Source organism: Staurois parvus, unplaced genomic scaffold (assembly GCF_062004578.1).
Source record: "Staurois parvus isolate SC_StPar_1 unplaced genomic scaffold, SC_StPar_1.0 ptg000287l, whole genome shotgun sequence".
Classification (NCBI taxonomy): Eukaryota; Metazoa; Chordata; class Amphibia; order Anura; family Ranidae; genus Staurois; species Staurois parvus.
The window spans coordinates 22,229,369-22,251,566 of NW_028318083.1; the positions used below are offsets into that span (position 1 = coordinate 22,229,369).

The 22,198-nt window shown below is 42.1% G+C and overlaps 1 protein-coding gene across 1 annotated transcript in view; it reads left to right on the forward strand.

Annotated features, from left to right (window-relative positions):
- Window positions 1-22,198, forward strand: part of RANBP9 (RAN binding protein 9) — a 108,861-nt gene that overhangs the window by 41,188 nt on the left and 45,475 nt on the right. The window contains exon 2 of the mRNA XM_089682299.1: window positions 7,549-7,660. Within this exon, the coding sequence (XP_089538425.1) occupies window positions 7,549-7,660 (112 nt within the window). The remainder of the gene's footprint in view (window positions 1-7,548; window positions 7,661-22,198) is intronic.

A 22,198-nucleotide genomic window follows, 5' to 3' on the forward strand; every position in this document is an offset into this window, starting at 1 on the left:
ACTATTTGGCCTGAATGCCAAGCGTCATGTCTGGAGAAATCCAGGCACTGCTCACCACCTGGCCAATACCATCCCTACAGTGAAGCATGGTGGTGGCAGCATCATGCTGTGGGGATGTTTTTGTGGGAGAATAGTCAGGATCGAAGGAAACATCAATGCAGCAATGTACAGAGACATCCTTGATGAAAAGCTGTTCCAGAGCGCTCTGGACCTTAAACTGGGGCGACGGATTGTCTTTCAACAGGACAACGACCATAAGCACACAGCCCAAATAACAAAGGAGTGGCTACGGGCCAACTCTGTGAATGTCCTGGAGTGGCCCAGACTTGAACCCGATTAAACATCTGTGGAGAGATCTGAAACCGGCTGCACACCGACGCTCCCCATCCAACCTGATGGAGCTTAAGAGGTACTGCAAAGTAGAATGGGAGAAATTGCCCAAAAATAAGTGTGCCAAGCTTGTAGCATCATACTCAAAACGAGTTGAGGCTGTAATTCGTGCTAAAGGGTCTTCAAAAAAGTATTGAGTAAAGGCTGTGAATACTTATGTACATGTGGTTTTTTTCACTTATTTTTAATAAATTGCAAAGATTTCAAAACAAACTTCTTTCACATTATCATTATGGGGTATTGTTTGTAGAATGTTGAGGGGAAAAAAGAATTTAATCTATTTTGGAATAAGGCTGTAACATAACAAAATGTAGCAAATGTTAAGCACTGTGAATACTTTCTCGATGCACTTTATGTGCTGTTATACGTAAGGCTACACCAGGGTTTCTCACTGCAATTCGAATGACCAGGACCAGCAACTTCTCCACCAGAATGATTGAATCACCTCCAATCGACTACTCCTCCCAATCGACTCACCAGCCCAGTATACAAAAATGAGAGGAAGCACTCCCAATAGGTGGAAGCCTAATCCTTACTAACTGATTGAGCAGAATTTGCGGCTAAAGGTTTTACAGGTGTCTTTTCTTCAGGGGATGGAGGAGGTTACTTCTTGACTGCTTTATGTGCTAGAGTCTGTTCCTGCCTGCATACAAATCCTGCCAGTATAGTGGTAAGGGTGTCTATGGGAAGAAAGGGTCCAAGGAACCTGGGGGGCAATATGGGTGCCTGAGTAGCCATGGCAGACTTGCATCTGAAGCAGACAGGTTCCAAAGGAGAAATAGTCACTCAACAGAATTAATACAGGACTAAAGGGCCATTCCCTAGAGGCTTCCTAATGGTGGAGTATCTAGCAATTAGTTGGCTCAGTCATGCTTACCAGTCCCCCCCAGTACCAAGCAAGAACACAGAGGGCTGCCACAAATCGAAAGAAGTAGGCCCCAGGAGACATTATTTCACTCTGAAAATATTGGTTGGTTGAGCAGATTCTGCCATGTGTTGAATTCTTAAAATGTGTCTCCATCGGCAATATTGATATACCAGAGTTCAGAAACCTTTTAACCTGTCCTAGGCTTAACAAACTGGTCTCACACTTCTTGTTGCTCTCTTAATTTCTTAGCCATGAGCTTGGAATTCATTCAAATGCTGTACGCTGGAGGGGTGGCATTGTTTATGTATCCTAGGGTATTGTTACGTGGGGAGTATCTGTACAAGGAATGCAACAGGAGTAGTGAGGCTGTAGAGAAGAAGTAGGAGGTGCATTCAGGAACCAGCAGGGAGTTCTTGTTACTGGAGAGTCCAAGAGATATAGGAAGCCAGGAGCTTTACTTTCATACTAATTAAAGTGAAATACTGACATTGAGATTATTGCATCCCTGTAACGTTTTGCTGTTTGCAAAATGCAAGTACTTTTTTTGGAGTGGGGAATGGTTGAAACCTTTGTCAACTTTTAGTGCTGCCTGGGCCTATGTTTCAGAAGGATCACAATCTCTGCCAGCGTTTTTATTTTTATCTGGGTCCTCATGATGGAGATTCTGTTCATTTATGGTCCATCTACCATATTAGGACACAAACTGCATACAAATCTGAAAAATCTCCTTAACCTCCCTGGCGGTATTCCCGAGTGTAGCTCGGGGTAACATTTCAGTACCAAAAGCGGTAACCCCGAGCTACACTCGGGCTTACCCTGCGGCACTGCTCCGGCATGTGTTCTTCCCTTACCTTACCCTGCGCTCCCGCGATGTGTCCCCTGCAGCGTCCCCGGCCATCTCCTCCGGCCGATGCCGGCATCCGGCTTCTGTGTCCTGTCCCTGTGACGTCGCGACGTACGGGCGGCGCCGCCGGCGGCGGCGGGAAATTTAAAAATTTTAAAAAATGTCATTTTATTTTTTTTTACATTTTACATAGTAAAACATTGCTGTCTCAACCAATTTCACATACATTTTGTCCCGAGTGCTTTGTCCGGCGCCCTGCCTGCATTTTGTCTGTTCTTTCTGCCTGGAAACTGAGAAATGTCCATGGCGTCCAAAAAGTGTCCCTTTAGGTCAAAAGCGGTTTAGATCAGCTAGAGAACAGCGATAGTAAATCAGAACCACTTGCAGAATTGAGTGATAATGATTGGTGGGGGAAATTCGTCATCAGACACTGAAAACGATTTTGCGACTGAGCTCAGCAATGTGCGAACTTGGCGCTATATTTCAAATTTCAGTGTTTTTGGTTTGATTATATTATTGAATTACATTTTTTATTATTTTTATATTATTTTTATGATTATTTATTAAATTATAATTTATGATTTTGTGTTTCAAATTTTATCATACCCGGGATGTTTACTAGACTCTTGTTCGGACAGATTTCAGTGAGTTTTTCCTAAAAATTACAGCCTACAATAAAAAAAATACATATTTCCATGCAAAAAAATGGTACCGCTTTCAGCACCAAAAATCTCAAATAATCATACCGCCAGGGAGGTTAAGGGTCAATGCACATTGGTTTAAAAAAATGCTGCTTCTAGAGCTTAGTCTTTTGCCTGTAGAAACAACTAATGTTATCCTATGTGTCCATGCACATTAGGTCATTAAGAGGCATATTTTAAAGTGACTTTGGGGTTTTCTTTTTTTTTTTTTTTTTTTTTCTTTCTCAATAACAAACATGTCTATACTTACCTGTTCTGTGCAGTGGTTTTGCACAGAGCAGCCCAGATCCTCTTCTTTTCATGTCCCCACCAGCACTCTTGGCTACGCCCCCTTGATCAGTGCTCCCAGGGAAAGCCGTTCACCTTGGGGGCACCGCTGCATGCTCATCGCTGAACTGCTGCTCTGTGCATCCATAAGACGAATAGGACCGCCCCACTCTTTCTTGATTGACTGCACACAAAACATTTTTTATCTTCGTGCATAGAGTACATGAAGGTATAAAACCTTGATCCTTGAGAACCACTTTAAGTTTGGTGTTTAGAGGCAGAAAAAAACCCCTTATGTTTTTTGCATTTTTTACACCCGTTTTCTGAAAGAAAAAAAAATGCTAAACACTAGAACAAAAAACAAAAAACCTTTCAAAATTTGCATTTTTTTCTGTCAAGAGTACTGGCGGTTTTTTTTTGTTTTTTTAGCCAGTGTGCATGGACCCTAAAAGGGACACAGGTGGCAGTAAAAAACATGTGACCCCTTGAATCTGCCATCTGAAATGTCCAGGACATTGTGTCACATAGTGGCCTGTATACTTTGACCTCTGACTCAATGCATAGTACTGGAAGAGAATGGGTAAGCCAGGCTGACCCTATGCACACAACCAACACATTTTGTACTTTACGTGTTTACAGTGATTGTAAAGCCTACAATTTTTAATTAAATTAACAAATGTGGTATACTTACCTGCGCTGTGCAATGGTTTTACATAGAGCAGCCCCAAACCTCCTCTTGTGTCGCCTGTTACATAGTTACATAGTTAGTCTGGCTGAAAAAAAGACAAAAGTCCATCCAATTCAACTCTGTGTGCCCCATTAGAAAGCCACTTGCAATGGGCGCACAACTGTGGGCTGGCTCCTGAGCCACACTGCCTGTGTCTATTGACACACGCAGTGTAGCTTTGCCCTACCCACAATCCCTCCTCACACCATTTGATTGATTAAAAGCCAATGGCTCCTGTGCTGGCTGAGTCTCTGTGAGAGGAGGAAGAGAGGAGAGAGAAGACTGCAGCTTGGTACAGCTCTGGATCACTGACAGGCTCAGGGAAATGTTTGGGAGGGATAGTGGGGTGTGTTTTTTTGTTTCTTGTTTTTTTTACCTTCATCATTTTATGATGATTATATTACCAGTAATCTGTCCTTCTGAGGTACGTTTAAAACTGTATATTATCATTACCACAAAGCTATTTTCAGGGTCTCGCACTTCCCTAGTGTGTATATGTGTTGTTTTTAATACTCGGATACCTTCACTTTGTAGCTTGAATATTTTATCCTTAAGCCCCAAATTTTGAATACTATAGCAATTTTTAATAATTTTGTATTCTAAATTGGCAATAATCATGGAGATATGTTGTTTTTCTCTTTCTTTTAGTCTGTCGGCTGGGAATCAAAATATCATTTGCCAAACCATTATGGGTGGGACCCTATTTTTGCTTTCTTTGTTAAACCTCTTGTGCACTAAAAGAAAATACTTAGTGTTTATAAAGTTATGTTAGAATTTTGTGGATGGCTTGGTCATATGATCTTAATTAATCACATTAAATTCTGGCACTCTGGCTGGAAAAATGAACGAAAACAAATTCTGAATATACTCTGGCAGATAAGATAGTTGTAGTGCAACAAGTGTTTTATGTAATTTTTTTTTTTTTTGTGAAATAATTTGTACCAAAGAAATAAGTTCTTTTGTAGGAAAGGAGGAAGTTGTTATGCAGTTGGAAATATAAAACCATGTCCGAAGATAGTTTCCCAGTACTCTATGCCTGGTTAAAAAGACCCAATGGTCTTAAGAAGGCAAGGAAATGAGTGATTGCACGCACTGACTCATACATAGAAGTGACACACTGCCAACTTCTGTTCCTTCTTCTGCATGGTAAGCTGACACTTTATAATTCCATTTGAGTCTGGAATCACAAGGTGAAAAGTTCCAGCTGGGTTTGACTGTTGAGCAATAGTGGAACGGGAGTGACTGTTTCTTTATACAGTGGGAATGCCAACCCACAGAAACCCATGTAATCTGACTCTGGGAGTTCCTTGCTACATTTTATTATTTTTTTTTCGGCAGAATTTTAAGACCAAAAAATATATGGAATATTGTTGAATCGTTATGTTTCAACTCACTCTATTTCAGTACATGTTCTCAATACCAGAGTTCCAGAATGACATTAAAAATTGTTTACATCACAAGACTAGAGCAAAGTGAAATTCTGTGCATAAATGTAAAAATAAAAGAAGATATTTGAGATGGATAAAATACACAGTTCACTTACATTACCTTGAGGCTCAGGGAAGCCCGCTAATTAAATATATATACAGTATGTGCATTTACTATGTGTACATTAGCGTGATTAGTGGTAAGAATACTCCTTACATTTGTGGTTAGTGGAAAGAATTACACCCCCCTCCTTCTTTACAGATAGCTAAAAAGATCATTGTTTTGGTGTTTATTTACCTTGAGAGGCAAAAATTGCTCATAGAACCCTAGGTAATAGTTTCCTGACTGCTGTGCGTATATATCTAAGGCCTCGTCGGGAAGCCGCTATACCAGGATCATGCATGTAGTTGCAAGCATGATCCTGGTATCAAATATTCCTGCCGGTGATTCTCTGTTTTGTGAAAGTGATCCAAGCGGCTCAACAGCTGCTCAATCACTTTTACGTGGTGAAGGGGAGCAGAAGCGCCCCCCCCCCCCTCCTGCCACCATCACCTGCTGCCACTTTTTTTGGGCTTTCCCATTTCTCCTGGGATCCTGGTACTGAAGCAACCCGTGGCACAAGAAGCACACACCTCCTATAGTTCAGCTCCCTGCTGCCTCTAAGTGTTGATTTACACATATGCGGTGCGGATGGAAGCTCAGGTTTCACAGCTAATTGGTATAGTAGTTGTTCAGTGGTTCAGGTCAGGTTTACATCAGGTTCAAGACAGGTTTAGATCAGTTGTGAACAGGATAAAATCCTGACCTGAACCGAATGACATGTGCGGTTTATAAACTGTTCCCATAGAAGTCAATAGCCTGTAATCTGCACCTGAACCAGAATGCACTGCTCAGAAATTGGACATGACTTTCTTTTTCAATCCGCACTGCCCGTGCATTGGACATATGTGAACAGGCACCTTAGGAAGCAATGTTATTTCACATGTCATGCAGTTCATGCGGTTATTGCAGCGCAGTCCTACCACATGAGAAGGCAAAATGTCTCTTGTGTACCCGATTCACACCATTGCATTGTGGTGGCGTGCGGGCATGGTGCACTTAAAAAGAGTAGTGCATGCACTTCCAGGCCAGTGATTCCTCACCGGCACCCGGTGATCATCGAGTATCTCCGACGGGGGAGAGACCTGTGTATAAACAACACAGATCTCTCCCCTGTCAGCTTCTGCACACTGCTTTGTATGGCTCTGCTGCAAATGCAAAACTGTGTGCTTACAGTGTAAAGCACACACACAGCCCACTGTAAAACAGCACACAGTTAACCCTTTGATTGCCCTGCATGTTATCCCCTTCCTGCCCAGTGTCACTAGTACAGTGTCTGTACTTTTTATTAGCACTGTTCACTGTATTGGTGTCACTGGGGATGTCAGTGACGCCAAGTCAGTTGCCCCCCAGTGTCAGCATGCCCACCGCAGTCCCGCTATAAGTCACTGATCGCCGCAATTACTAGTAAATAAAAAATTAAAAAATTCCAGTGTGTGTATATATCACCATTTATAAACACTATAACTTTCATGTAAACTAATTAATTTACACGTATTGGGATTTGTTTTAGCAAAGACATGTAGCAGAATGCATTTTGGCCTAAATTTATGATGAAATTAGATTGTTTAAATTTTTTACTGGATATGTTTAATTGCAAAAAGTCAAAAATATATTGTGGTGTTGTTTTTTTTTTTTCTCAAAATTGTCAGTCTTTTTTTTGTTTATAGTGCAAAAAAATAGAAAACGCACAGGCGATCAAATACCACCGTAAGAAAGCTCTATTTGTGGGGAAAAAAGGACTTACATTTCATTTGGGTGCAGCGTTGCAATTGTCAATTAAAGTAACGCAGCGCCGTATCGCAAAAAATGGCCTAGTCAGGAAGGGGGGTAAATCCTCTAGAGGGCAAGTGGTTTACAAAAAAAAATGGTGCAGTACAGAGTGGTGATACCCACGCTGCATTATGAAGCGGTGAATGGACCCTAATTCTGTGACCTGTTACAAACTTTCAGTATAAATTCTGTGTGAGTGACGATTGGGAGAGGAGAGTCCGAAGCAATGCATCTTCCAGGCTGACCTCATTCTTGCTGTATGTGCCTTGCAAACTTAGTCAAAGCTGTCCGTGTAAGGAGAGATTTTTAATCATAAAAGGACTTTTTTTTTTTTTTTTAAAGTTAAGACTGTTACTCAATGTTGTGCAATATATCCAGACTTAATTCGTTCAGACTTGCAAAGTTTCTGTTAGATCCATTTAATCCATTAACTTTTTTTTTTTAATCACAGGACATGGCAAAACATCAAGAGATGCCGCTTCGGTGCGGGCTACACACCCTATCCCAGCTGCCTGTGGGATATACTATTTTGAGGTGAAAATTATTAGTAAAGGAAGAGACGGGTATGTATTTTTTTACTTTATTTTACTGGTTGTGTTCTAACAAATCTGTTCATTATTTTAGACTAGGTTTTTTTTTTCTTTACATTTAGCTGCAATTGTAGTGTTTTAAAGCAGAACCTTTCTCCCCTTCACTCCAGCGCTGCGGTGTCCTGGAGCTCCCTGCTGGTCGCTGTCCTCTTTGGCTGGGCGACTTCTGGGTACCATTTTCTGGCAGTTTTAATTGGCCGGACTGAGCTGACATCCCACGCATGAGTGGGAGTTCAGTCATCCCAGCATTGCCCAAACTGTGCACTGAACTGCACATGTGCAGCTCAGTGTACAGCAGCAGACAGGCCTGTAAGAAACTTTAATGCAGACAAGACATAGTATGTAATGCCAAATACTGTAATTGTCAAGATTAAAGAGTCCATCTCCTAAAATACACATTTAGAGATGTAATTTGGCTAGAATGTATAAGAATTTCATCAAAAATGCTATTTTAAGAAGGTTCTCTCTTCCTGGCAGATTAAGAGGACTTTTTGTCCAGTGAACAATTTTTTCTTTTGTCCAAAAACTTAGATATAGGCAGTTGGACTTTCACATCCAAACAACTGAATTCATCAGTAAGGCCCCTTTTACAGGGGTGGACTGATCCGGTCCCCCTGTCAGTTTTTTAGATGGACCCAATTGGACCCTCCATTCTCCTGTAAGGAGTGGCGGGTGTAAATGGACATGTTAGTTTACACCCACCTACATCCAATCCGATCTGCTAAAAAGAGACGGTTAGAGATCAGTTCCCCTTCTGCCTAGCGGATCGGAGGGCAGTCGGGAGTAAACAGACAGGAGGTCCATTTACATCTGACCGCCTATAGAGGAGAGCAGCCTGTCTGTGTCCTCTCTGCATAAATGGAGCAGACACGGACTAGCCATCCACCTGCTCAGCGGGGATCAGCAGACAGATCCCTCACTGCGCAAGCGGACTGCTTGCAGAGTCCCTCCATGTGGAAGAGGTATAAGCTGTAATGTACAAATTTTTTTTGTTTTCTTTTGAGACACTGATCCTAAACAGATTTTTCTTTTAACTTTCATTTGCTACATGGGTTTTCTGGCTCTGAGTTTTGAAACCAGATGAAATGCCAGAACTGCAGAACCAGTCCACAAGTTGCTCTTTTGACAAGTGTAGTTAGCGAGGTATCCAGCTTTCAACGGATTCAAAAGGTTCTAGCCAGAGCCCTTGCTGAACTGCTGTGTTTTTCTATCATTGAGCAATGGGGTTTTGCGGTTTGCCTTAAAAAATCTATTTGTGTCCAGTGTCCTGCTGATTATTTGGGAGCACATCCCAGTGACAGGGGCTTTAAAAGTGGGAAATCTTCTAAAGGGTACCTATGGTCAAAATATAAAAACCCAAATTCATTTCCACTTTGTATATAAATTGTTTTTAGCTCCTGTTAATCAATTGAGGTTTGTAAGATTTACTTCCTTGAATTCTATGACACATATTCCCTATGCCCTGTGAGTAGGCAGTGCTGTGTCACACATTTCACAGAGCCTGCCTTCTGAACTACAGAGGTGGTGAGAGGTGGAGTCAGTACAGGAATCACAGCGTGCAGGCAGCAGGGTAACATGGGATATGTAGTCCTTTAAAAATCAAATGTCAACAGCAGAATAGAAGCTACAAAGCATGCAGGGAATCCAGGAAGGTGTAGAATGAAATGACCTAAAGACTGCCAGCACTCACCACATAAAAGATTTTTCAGGTAAGGTTATATTAGATTGTCAGTTATAACTATTGTTTACATTGCTATTACAATGCTAATGTTCTAAAAAAGTGCATACTGTGGCCATAGATATCCTTTTAATATGCATATCTGTCTTTTAATAAACTCCTATAAATCATTGCTTTGTGGTTTAAAAAAAAAAAAAAGTAAAACCAAATTTTTTAAGATATGCTTACTTAGACTGCTACTTGTTGGAGAGGTTCCAGAAAATGAACTTACGTTATCACTAGATAGACAAAACAGAACTGCACTGTCAACCTGATATGTCCCTGCTGCATTTCTGTAGATGACTGTGCACTACAGTTGACAGCTTTTTAGGATATATCTGGAATATAGGCTCCAAGCACTAGCTTAATGTTTATCTTTTGAAAAATAAATTCTATTAGCCCAAAATCCTCATGTATTTGAGTGTTTGGGTGTGACCCTTTTTTTTTTATTTATTTATTTATTTTTTTTCTTTTAGAAATTGGTGCAGCTCCGATCCAGTCGGAACCGCACCAATATGACTGCTATCATTGTGGACAATAGGGTGCGATTTGGCATGGGATATGCAAGTTGCATGGCATGCCAAGTCGCAACCAGTGTGACCGGGGACTTAGTGATTATGTAAGCTGCTGCCATTTTGGTTGAGTTGCACAAATGCTATTGTATGCACTGTATATAGTAATATTGTTTCTTTTTATACTTTTATATGATAAGATACTATCTTTCTGACAATAATATATTATATTGCGTGGCACTTTGTTTAGATTTCATTGGCTCCCACTGCTGTCGATCACAGCTAGCCATTGAGGGGGGCAGGGCCGAACTGAGCTGCGGCTCTGTGTGTGATTGGACCTGCTGCTTGCTCTGGGGGCACTCCGCAGGACAGGAGGGACGGGCCAGGAGCGCCAGCGGGGGTCCCAAGAAGAGAAGGGTTGGGGCTGCTCTGTGCAAAACCACTGCAAAGAGCAGGTAAGTATGACATTGTTTTTTTTTTTTTGTTCCTTTTTAACCACCTCCCGCCCGCCATATAGTAATATGACGGACGCAAGGTGGTTCTCTCATTCTGGGAGGACGTCATATGACATCCTCCCATTCTCACCGCGCATGCGCGACTCAGGGAGCGCGCGGCGATCGGCGGTGCGCTGTGTCCCTCGGACACAGCCGATCATGGAAAGAGTCAAAGATGTCGGCTCGGTCATGTGATCAGCTGTGTCCAATCATAGCTGATCACATGTAAACAGGGAAATGCCGGTTATCGGCATTTCTCTCCTCTCAAGCTGTCACGCTGACCGCTCGAGAGGAGAGCTGGTAATCGGCTTTCCGCGGAGGGGACATGTACACTGATCATCGGGGCACTGATGATCAGTGTGCCCTGATGATCAGTGTAGCCCCACCAGTTCCACCTGTCAGTGTCCATCAGTGCCTTGTATCAGTGCCACATCAATGCCACATATCAGTGTCTACCAGTGCACATCATTGCCACATATCAGTACCCATCTGAGCTGCCTTTCAGTGTCACCCGTCAGTGCCCCCTATCACTGCCAATCAGTGCCACCCATCAGTGCTGCCAGTCATTGCCGCCTATCCGTGCCAGTCATTGCCGCCTATCCGTGCCAGTCATTGCCGCCTATCAGTGCCATGTATCAGTGCTGCCTTTCAGTGCCCATCAGTGATGCCTGTCAATGCCCATCAGTGCCACCTACCAGTGCTTCCTCATCAGTGCCACCTATTGGTGTCCATCAGTGCAGCCTCATTAGCGCACATCAGTGAAGGAGAAAAATCACTTATTTACAAAATTTTATAACAAAAACTAAGAAAAAAGGTTTTTTTTTTTTTCAAAATTTCCAGTGGTTTTTGGTTTGTTTAAGAAAAAAAAACCCAGAGGTGATTAAATACCACCAAAATAAAGCTGATAAAAATTTCATATGGGTACAGTGTTGCATGACTGCGCAATTGTCATTCAAAGTGCAACAGTGCTGAAAGCTGGAAATTGGCTTTGGCAGAAAGGGGGTATAAGTGCCCTGTAGGCTAGTGGTTAAAGTGGTTGTAAACCCTTACAACTAATTGGTGAAGTTGCAGGCCTGATACACAGAGATGAAATGAATCCTCCTACATAAGTTGTACCTGTCTATCTGCAGTCTTCTCTTCTCTACATCCATTCTAAGGCCAGAATTTAGAAAGCTTTTAGAGGGGCGGAGAGGTGAAATTACACTCTGCAGAACACAGTGAGGAGAGATCTGATTGGAGGGAAGGAGCACGCCCCCCTCCACACAGGTCACAGGAACAGAGCTGAAGCTGTCAATCTGCTGGTGTTCCCACCCCTGTCAACATTTTTCTATTGGTGTCAGGAAAACTTGTCCCAAGTGATTTGTGCTTATAGCAGAGGAATGAAGCAGCAGAAAAAAAGACACCAAGACTGGCCATACATTTATACAATTTTCTTGAGATTTTTGCTTTTAGATGGTTTTTTGGTAAATCTAATATGAGTTCAAACCTAAACAACACTATCAATTGTATCTAATTAGGCAGGCACTTGCACTACATAGTTGAAGGTAAATCTAAAGGAAATTGGACAGAAAATTGTATAGTGTATGGCCAGCCTTAGTGCTCTTAATTGGGACAAGTACACACTATAGAAGGATCAGCTTTATTCATATTCCATGTCACAGGTTTACAACCACTTTAATATCACTTTGAGCAAAATAAAATAAACATTACATGGTAAACTATTAGTTTCAATTATGTTTGCTCCTGCTCACTCAGTGCTGCTTCCCTGAATTTCCAGTCTTCACAGCAAGGAGTTAACAGTGGACAGTGCAGTTTCCAGTCTGTTAGCTTGGAGAAGGGTGGGGGAAGAGCAGGGCATGCCTTACCATCCTAGGCATGGTGCTGGGTTTTTGTTTATTGATGCATGCAGTGTGGAGAGACACAACTCTAGTCCCTGCATGCAAGAGTGGTTCCATAGGATGCTGCAAGAGAAAGGATCCACCCTGAAACAAGTAACCTGGGGCAGCAGACATGGCACCAGCTTAATTTGTAACATTAAGAAGCTGCTTATTCTGTATTTGGTTAAGGCCTCATGCACACTGAGTGTTTCCTCAGCTGCTCTGAATGCCTTTTCCGGTGACAGGAGAAAGGCTGCTTCAAAAAACCACTGTAAAAGCTGTGTATTGTACACACGATTTATGTGTGTCTGTATACATTTATGTAAGTTTGCGCATTAATGCATTCTATTAGCCAGAATATTTGTTCTTGCAATCAGAATGAGTTAATGCGCATAAATGCACTTCTCGTTTAGACGTGTATAAGTTCATACGTGTTCCACATTTTTCTGCCCAACCGCTTCTCTACTGAACATGAAAGCGGTGGGATTTTTTTTGTTCAACCTCTAAATGCTCCTCTTCTAATATGCCTGTAAATGCCTATGTGAGCATGGCCATAGACTAACATACACTCAACAGTCACTTTATTAGGTACACCTTGCTAGTACTGGGTTGGACCCCCTTTTGGCTTCAGAGATTTTGGTCCATATTGACATGATAGCATCATGCAGTTGCTACAGATTTGTCCGCTACACATCCAGGAACCATTGATACAAGGCAGGAAGAATGCATGCGTTCCTGTTGTTCATGCCAAATTCTGACCCTACCATCTGAATGTCGCTGCTGAAATCGAAACTCATCAGACCAGGGAATGTTTTTCCAATCCTCTATTGTCCATTTCTGGTGTGAATTGTAACATCCGTTTCCTGTTCTTAGCTGAGAGGAATGGCACCCGGTGTAGTGTTCTGCTGCTGTAGCCCATCTGCTTCAAGGTTCGAAGTGTTGTGCGTTCAGAGATGTCATTCTGCATACCTTGTTTGTAACAAGTGGTTATTTGAGTTACTGTTGCCTTTCTGTCATCCTGAACCAGTCTGCCCATTCTCTTCTGACACCAACAAGGCATTTTTGTCCATACAACTGCTGCGCACTGGATATTTTCTCTTTTTCGGACCATTCTCTGTAAACCCTAGAGATGGTTGTGCGTGAAAATCCCAGTAGATCAGCAGTTTTTGAAATATTTAGACCAACCTTCCTCATTCTGATGCTCGGTTTTAACTTCAGCAAGCCGTCTTCACCACGTCTAGATGCCTAAATGCATTGAGTTGCTGCCATGTGATTGGCTGATTAGCAATTTATGTTACCAAGCAAATGAACAGGTGTACCTAATAAAGTGGCCGGTGAATGTATATATAATGCACAAAATTTGGGTTCCCAGAGGATAGTGGTGGAGTAACCTATCAATTCTAACATATATTCCTAAACCAAGTATACTGGTCAATTGTACGCATTTTAAATGCTGATCATCCTTATTTTTATTTATTTATTAATTTATTAGAGCATTCACCTTAAATGCATGTTTTTGAAAGTACCCAGTTATGGCACAGGTTTATAGGTTTGTAGTGTATGTAGGATGGGCACAGCGATGGTTAAATAAGGACTTCGTGGATTACAGTTTAAATGTACATGTAAAATGTCTTTGGTATGTTGACTTTGTCACTGATCAAACAGCCGTCAACATGATGTATGAACAATACATACAGTAGAGACTTTTGTTTTTCTTTGGGGACAGAGGTTTTAGCATGTGCAGTTTTTTATTTACTCAGGTTAATCACTCTCTACATGTGAGTTATGCCAGTCACACCACTAGCAGTTTTACATATGATGGTCTTGGCATTTCCATTGCCATTGGCTTTGACATATAGGCCCAGCAGCACCAGCAGTTTATTAAAGCGGACCTATCAATAAATTTACAAGTCTGCATGAGTAATTGTCACAACATATAATAGTCCCTCTCTGCCCCGAACGAGGCCAGGACTTTACTTGTATGGCCAGGTAGAGATCACTTCAGCTGACAGTACATGTGTTTATTTTAGTGGCAGGTGCTAGAATGCAGAGAGCACCAGAGGTGCAAGGCATCATGTATGCACACAACTAAGAACATAAAAAAATTGGGGCCTTAGATAATTTAGTTTTTTCTGGGGGGGGGGGGGTGGGTATGGTCAGCCTTGGGTACAATTGGGCAGTGCGACTGGGTGGATTTGGTAAAACTGCGCTAACAGTGGGGGGAGCTTAACCACTTACCTACCGGGCACTTTTACCCCCTTCCTGCCCAGACCAATTTTCATCTTTCAGAGCTGTTGCACTTCGAATGACAATTGCGCGGTCATGCAACACTGTACACATATGACATTTTTACCATTTTTTTCACACAAATAGAGCTTTCTTTTGGTGGTATTTAACCAATAGCCACCTGGCCAATAGCCGTTTGGCGGCCGGCAAAATGCTGTACATTTCCGGGTGGACGCCATATGGCGACCTCCTGGGCATGCGCAGTTTTTGCACTTACAGAGCTGCACGATCTGTCACAGGCCGTGTACCTCGGACACGGCCGATGACAGATCTGAGTACCGGCCCCCGTTGCCGGTACCATGTGACCTGCTGTGACCAATCACAGCAGGTCACATGACAGTTGTATACAATGGATGGCTTCATTCATGCCATCCGTTGTATACTAGTGTCTAGCTGTGAATGGTCACAGCGATCACATGCACATGTCATGTGATTAGCTGTGGCCAAATCACAGCTAAGCACAAAAAAAAAAACCCTCAATGAATCGATGTCATTCAGGTAAATGCTTGCTTATAGCAAAGTAATTCTTTGCTATAAGCCAATTGTGTAAAAAAAAAAAAAAAAAAAAATACTGATCACTTCCCCAAAGTAGTACAATGTTACTATGGTAACACTGTACTACTTTAGACATAGTGAAATATGAAAAATAATCTGAAAAAAATGTAATAAATTAAAAATAATAAAAAAATTAAATATATATATATATATATATATATATTTTTTTTTTTTTTCATACTGTCACCAGTCAGTGTCCCTGATCACCGCCATGCCAGTTATATGATGATGCTGTACTGCACTGGTGACAGTATGTAAAAAAAAAAATAGTGAACTTTTTTTTAATTTTTTTCTTTTTCTGAAAAATTATGACAAAAAAAAATACAACTTCAAAAAACTCGCCATGCCTCTTATGAAATATGTCGGACTGTCTACTTTGCAAAAAGGGGTCATTTGGGGGATATCTGTACTGTTCTGACATTCTTGGACTTCAAGATATTAGATTGGCTGTCAGTACTTCAGGATTGATCAATATTCAGATATATCCCATAGTTTGTGAACTCTATAACTTTCTTACAAACTAAAAAATACATCCTAATTTGGGTTATTTTCACCAAAGACATGTAGCAGAATACATCTTGGCCTAAATTTATGAAGAACAATTATTTATTTGCAAACTTTTATAACAGAAACAAAGCAAAACGTGTTTTTTTTTTTGTTTTGTTTTTTTTTCAAAAGTTTCGGTCTTTTTTTTTGTTAATTTAGCAAAAGATAAAAACCCCAGCGGTGATTAAATACCACCAAAAGAAAGCTCTAGTTGTGCGAAGAAAATGATCACATTTTAGTTTGGGTGCAATGTTGTATGACCGCGCAATTGTCATTCAAAGTGTGAGAGTGCTGAAACCTGAAAAATGGCCTGGGCAGGAAGGGGGTAAAAGTGCCCGGTATGGAAATGGTTAATCACAGTTGAGTATTTTATTTTTTGCTAAACAACCGAAAAAAGACAAAAAATTACAAAAAAGTTTGTCTTTAGTTTTTTTTATACAGTTTTAAAAATGGGCAATTTTTCTCCTTCACTGATGTGCGCTGATGAGGCTGCACTGATGGAAACTGATAGGCTGCACTGATGAGGCAGCGCTTGTAGGAACTAATGAGGCTGCACTGATAGGCGGCACTCATAGGTGGCATTGACTGGCAGCACCGATGGGCACTAACTGGCAGCACCGATGGAAACTGGAATTTACTAGGTAGCACTGATGGGCACTGTTGGGCTGCACTGATAATCAGGACACTGATTATCAGTGTAGAGGTCTCCTTTCACACTTGCCAGTGATCGACAGTACTTTTCTCATGCTGTGACAGTGTGATGAAAGTACTGCTGATAACCAGCAAGTGTGTTTAGCACGTGATGAGCTGTGTCCAATCCGAAGGACACCGTGATCACAGAGAACGTCAGGTGCGCGCCGCAGCAGGCACACTGGGGGTGTAGTTCTGGGAGGATGTCAATAGACACCCTTCCAGAACTGGACGACCATGCTGTAGCTGTCATTCGGCTATAGGTTGGTTGGCAAGTGCTTAAAACATGACCCTTCTCTCTGTATCCCTGTACTCCCCAAAAATATGCTTTAATTACTGTGCTAGAACTAAGAGTCTAACAGTGATGTGTACAAACCTCAGAACATTGATGAAACTCTATTATTATTCTTTTCTGCTCACAGCCTACTTTGAAGACGTTTGTTAACAGTGACTACGAAGCAACCAGCATCTGTTGTACAAAATAGCATAAATACTGCAGGATCAGTGTATGTCATAAACAGCCTAGCATATGCCGTCTCCTTTAAGCAGAACTCTACTGGCAACAACAAATCCTTTTGACAGCACACAAGTATAAAACAAATGAGGGTGGCAGAAGGCGGGTGGATGCGGCAAAATCGCATTAACAGTGGGAGTGGCTCAAAACTTAAGCCTGCTTACAGAGTTCACGCTCTCACAGTTGGTTTATAATATTACTACAGGGATCAGAAGTATGTAATGTATAGAATGCAGGGGTCAGGATTGTGTGACGTTTAGAGTGCAGGGGATAGGAATATGTAATATACAGAGTGCAGGGGTCAGGAGAATTTGAAGCTCAAAATGCATGGTCATCTACTGGTCTTTATAGGGTCAGAACTTGCAGATGATTTTGCATCTTTAATGCCTCTTTGATATGGTCAGTAAGGGGGCAGTAAAACAGGTGACTGAGCCCCAGTTTTACTGACCCCTGGCCACTCAACTTAAGTCTAAAATACAGCTGAAGGAGGCTATTCATATGCTGGGGCCATAAAACCTTTAACGTGGCATGTCAAATTGACTACCAAACTCAGCCATTTAATTCAATGGGACCACACCACAACTGTGAGCCAAACACTTGGCTTTCGGTTTGCGCCACACTACCATCATTATAAACTGCCAATTGGCAAAAACAGGCAATCACGGGGCAACATTATTGCATCCTGGACACTTGATACACACTCTGAAAAGTGATCCACAACAGATTACTTTTCCGTGCTTTGGCTAGTGTGCACCCAGCCCAATAACAATCATTGTAATGCCACCCATATTCCATGATCACTGTAGCTGCACAATTGTCAGATTGCTTTCACTCTGTTAAAAAGGACAGGAATATGGGTGGCATTACAGTGACTGTTGTTAAAGGGGGCATAGGCTATGCACTGTACAGGCACTTCTAATAACTCCCCATTCTCTATCAGGGCCGAATCTAGCCTGTCTGTATGGGTGCAATAAAAATGTCAGGCAGAAGATGAGAGGACAGCAGGGCAGAGTTCAGGGAACCTGCAGGGCAGAGTATAGGATCATCAGTTTGTAGGGCAGTGCACAGGTGTCAGCCGGGCGGAGCACAGGGGTTATAGGGTGGAGCACAAGGGGACAGAGCTGGCAGGGCACTCAGCAGAGCTCCTTCTCCCATCCCTGCACTGCACACAGCCTGGGCACAAGCAGCACAGCTCCTCCTGCCCACACAGCTGAAATCAGTATAGTGTCAGACTAGGGCAGTGAAATATCAGATTAGGGTGGTATAGTGGCAGGTTAGGGTAGTATAGGGGCGGTATAATGGCAGGTTAGGGTAGTATAATGGCAGGTTGGGGTGGTATAGTGGCTGGCTGGGGTAGTATAGAGGCAGTATATTGGCAGGTTAGGGTATTATAGGAGTAGTATGGTAGCAGGTAGGGTAGTATAGTGTTATGGTAGAATAGCAGCAGTATAGTGGAAGGTTAGGGTAGAATAGTGGCAGTACAGTGGAAGGTTAGGGTAGTATGGTGGCAGGTTAGGGTAGTATAGTGGCAGTACAGTGAACGGTTAGGATAGTATAGTGGCAGGTTAGGGTAGAATAGTGTAAGGTTGGGGTAGTATGGTGGCAGGTTAGGGTAGAATAGTGGCAGTACAGTGAAAGGTTTGGATAGTATAGTGGCAGGTTAGGGTTGATAGGGACTGTGCGATAGTGATTTCCACATACCCATAATTGGTGATGGAAGATTCCCTGGGCTCCAGTGTCCACTTCTCCCCTTTCAACTTCCAGATCAGCCAGAGTGAAGGAGTCTGTAGGAGGAGTAGAGGACGCAGCCACACCCCAGCCCCACCCACCAACTCCAGCTGCCTCAGGAGATATTGAAAATCCTGAGCCTACTGGGGAAACCTCTTGCTCTTACTTTCTCCTACCTCACAGTTATCAGTTCAGGAGCTTGTGTGTAATCTTCTGTCCTCATTGGAGCCACCTTGCAGACCACGACATCCTGCACCCCTGCAACAGGAAGTCCGTGGAATAATACTTTGGTTGGAATGATGGACAGTGAACTATTTGTACCTATTGGCCGGGAAGGCAGCAGGAGGCAGGGTATCCTCCAGCCTGCCCCTCCCCTTGCCTCCTCAGCTAATGGGTAGCTGAGACTCCCTCATAAATCCATCCCTCGTAACATCACCTGGCCTCCCCCCGTGTCCTGGTGGCTTTTTGATTTATATTGAAGCATGTAGGAGACTGGGTCTGTGACTCTTCAGCTGAAAGGCTACACTAACCTAGTTGCTACGCCATTGATGGGCACTCTGTGGGGGGGGGGGTGTATGAGGGGGTAGACCCCCATGACCCCCCCCCCCCTTTATCTACACCCCTGTAAAAAATATTGCCCATACACAAGTATTCATTTGATCATGATTATCTGAAGGCCAATATCTTAGTCTTTGAAGTAGACGCTGACCCTAAATAATGCAGGAACAAAAATGGCGCCAGTCTTCTTTGGGGGAAAGATGACATTTGTAGAGAGAGATGAAAAATGCAGATACGTGACCGTAACTTTATTACTTTGCCTTCACATAACATCAGACAACGTATGATACTTTATCCACGTAAACTTAAAGCCTTTATTTTATTTCTAGGGTCATTTCTATTTAGGGCAAACACATTTAAACATCTATATCTTGGAATGTACCCACTTCCGTCAGCATTTACTGATATCACACAGCTGAAGTAAACAAGGAATATTCTGAAAGCTGATGTTTTGTCCTGTCCTATATATAGCTATAAAAATCTAGATAGAGAGAGAGACTTCCTAATGAGGCAACAGGCAGTGATACAAGCCTGACAGAGGTTCTAAACCCCTGACCCCCAAAACATCTGAAAAATGGCTTTAGATACGCTTTAAACTGTATGCCTAGACAATATTTTTTAAGTTTTTGTATTAGCGGCAAAGTGGATCCACTATCGAGAAAGATATGGCCCATGTGCGCCTTCCAGTAGATGAGTCCTGGGCTTTGCTAGGGCTGGAAAACACATGGTTGCTGTTCAGAGAGTAAAAGGCTGGTTAGCTTGACTAAAACAACATGTAATTTAAGAGGTCATTGTTTGTAGGATGTAACTGTTTAACTTGTATACCATTATGGCTTACTTGGTTGTTGGCAAATACAGATAATGCAAAAAGGAAATACTACAAACTCCTAAGGCTTCAAAGTCGAGCCTATTCTATTAATCTATTTTGAATTGCACAGTTTTCATTTAGGGCCCCATTTACACCTTTGGGGTACATTAACGTACTGTACATTAAGATAACCCATTCTTTTAAAATGGCTGTTTAGCACATCAAATGGCACCAAAAAATGGTTCACGCGCTCTTTTGAGCAACATGGCGCACAACATTGCACGGTAGTGTTATGGTGTGTTGCAATTTAAAATGAACTACAGCAACAAATTTACTCCACTAATGGGAATATACTTGAATTATCTGGCACAAAACAAGTAAAACTGCTGTCCCACTCGTAGGATAAGTGGACTAGGAGTATATAATAATAAAAATAACTCATATAAAAGTTCTATATGTTCTAAAATGTCTATAGGAAATTAAAAGTCCATAAGAAAATCAGACTTCAACAGCATCTGATTCATCTGCTTTAGGTGGGATTTGGGGAACTTCCCACCAATGACCATGTAAAAACAAAAGGGGAGGAGGGAGAGAAACTGTCTAAGTGTGGCATCCATGAAACGTATAAAGGTGAAACAATGAGGTAATGCAGTCCCATAAATATAAATGGACATGGCATATCTATGGATAATCTGTGGGCTGTCCAGCAGGTGGCCATCTCTCCAGTCTCTCCAATGGACATGAATGGGGGGGGGGGGGGAGAGCCAACAGAGTGGCTGTGATGACATTACACATACACATACTGTAGGTGGGCCTGGCAACGCATTTCAAGGCAGAGTCCTCTTTGTCAAGCCTTGACAAAGGGGAACCTGTCCCAAAACGCATGGCCATGCCCACCTACGTGTATGTGTGACGTCATTGCGGTCACTCTGTTGGCCAAGAGTCGCTTCCTCGCTATCCTCAATGGTCCTCATCTGCACATCAACAGCTGGCTCTTCCTGGTTCTGGTTACCCAGCACTTCTTCCTGTGGTGCCATTCACTAGAGGAGCTTGTCATTATACCATCCATCCTTTATGCTGCCACCTATTGGGGTGAAGCCTTCTATTAATGTTGTGTTTCTATCAACCATATGTGAGCGCAATACTGTCTGTCTATTCACTATACCAGTTTTAATAAATACTACACTGAGATTGGTACGCTCTTTGTTTTTTGGTTTTTTTTGGTCTGTCTTTTTCCCATTCATGTTCATTGGAGAGGTGGCCATCTGCTGGATTATTCATAGATATGCTCTGCCCATATATTTGTATGTGAGTGCATTACCTCATTGTTTGTTTCACTTTTATACATTTTTTTTCCACGCATGTTCTACTTGGACAGTGGCACTTTCTCTCCCTTCTCCTACTCTTTTTTTTGTTTTTGCAGTGTGTTGGACATCATTCAGACTGAATGGTGCCACAGCCCACCAGTGCACATAGCATGCATTACAACAATACAGCTTTAGGTATCTGACCTTGCAGACTTTTAGCAAGTAAAGCAGAATGAGGATTATTTACTAAATCTGAAGAGTACAAAATCTGTTGCAACTCTGCACAAAAAACAGTGAGCTTCCAGGTTTTATTGTCAAAGTTTATTTGAACAAGCCAAAGATAGAAGCTGATTGGGTACCACGAACAGCTGCACCAGATTGAGTGCACCAGTTTTAGTAAATGTCCCCCATTGTATCTTTATGTCTTTGGTAGTGACTGTAGACTGTAAGCTTTAACAGGTTGGAGACTAAATTTGTCTAGGAAGAGGGGTTGACTTGAACATTGTAGTCTACGAGAAAACTACCCACACAGACCAGTATCTGCTTTTTGATTCCCATCACCCACTGGGATACAAACTGCAAAAACCAAGTCTAAAGACAAAGAACACGGACATCTCAGGAGTACCTTGAAACTTTGTGGCTATCCAGACTGGGTTTTTGTTAAAAAAGGTCAAGGTCAAGCAGAAATATTGTCCTATTGAATAGAGGGGAGCAGCAGAACACGGAGAAATATAGTCATCTCATATGAAGTGTTGGAAAAGGGATTTTTAGAGTGATTCTAAAGTCTAAATATTGTTTTTGTTTTTTTTTTTTATCCTTCACGCATTCCTTGTACAGTGCCTTGAAAAAGTATTCATACCCTTTGAAATGTTCCACGGTTCGCCATGTTACAACCAAAAACATAAATTTATTTTATTGG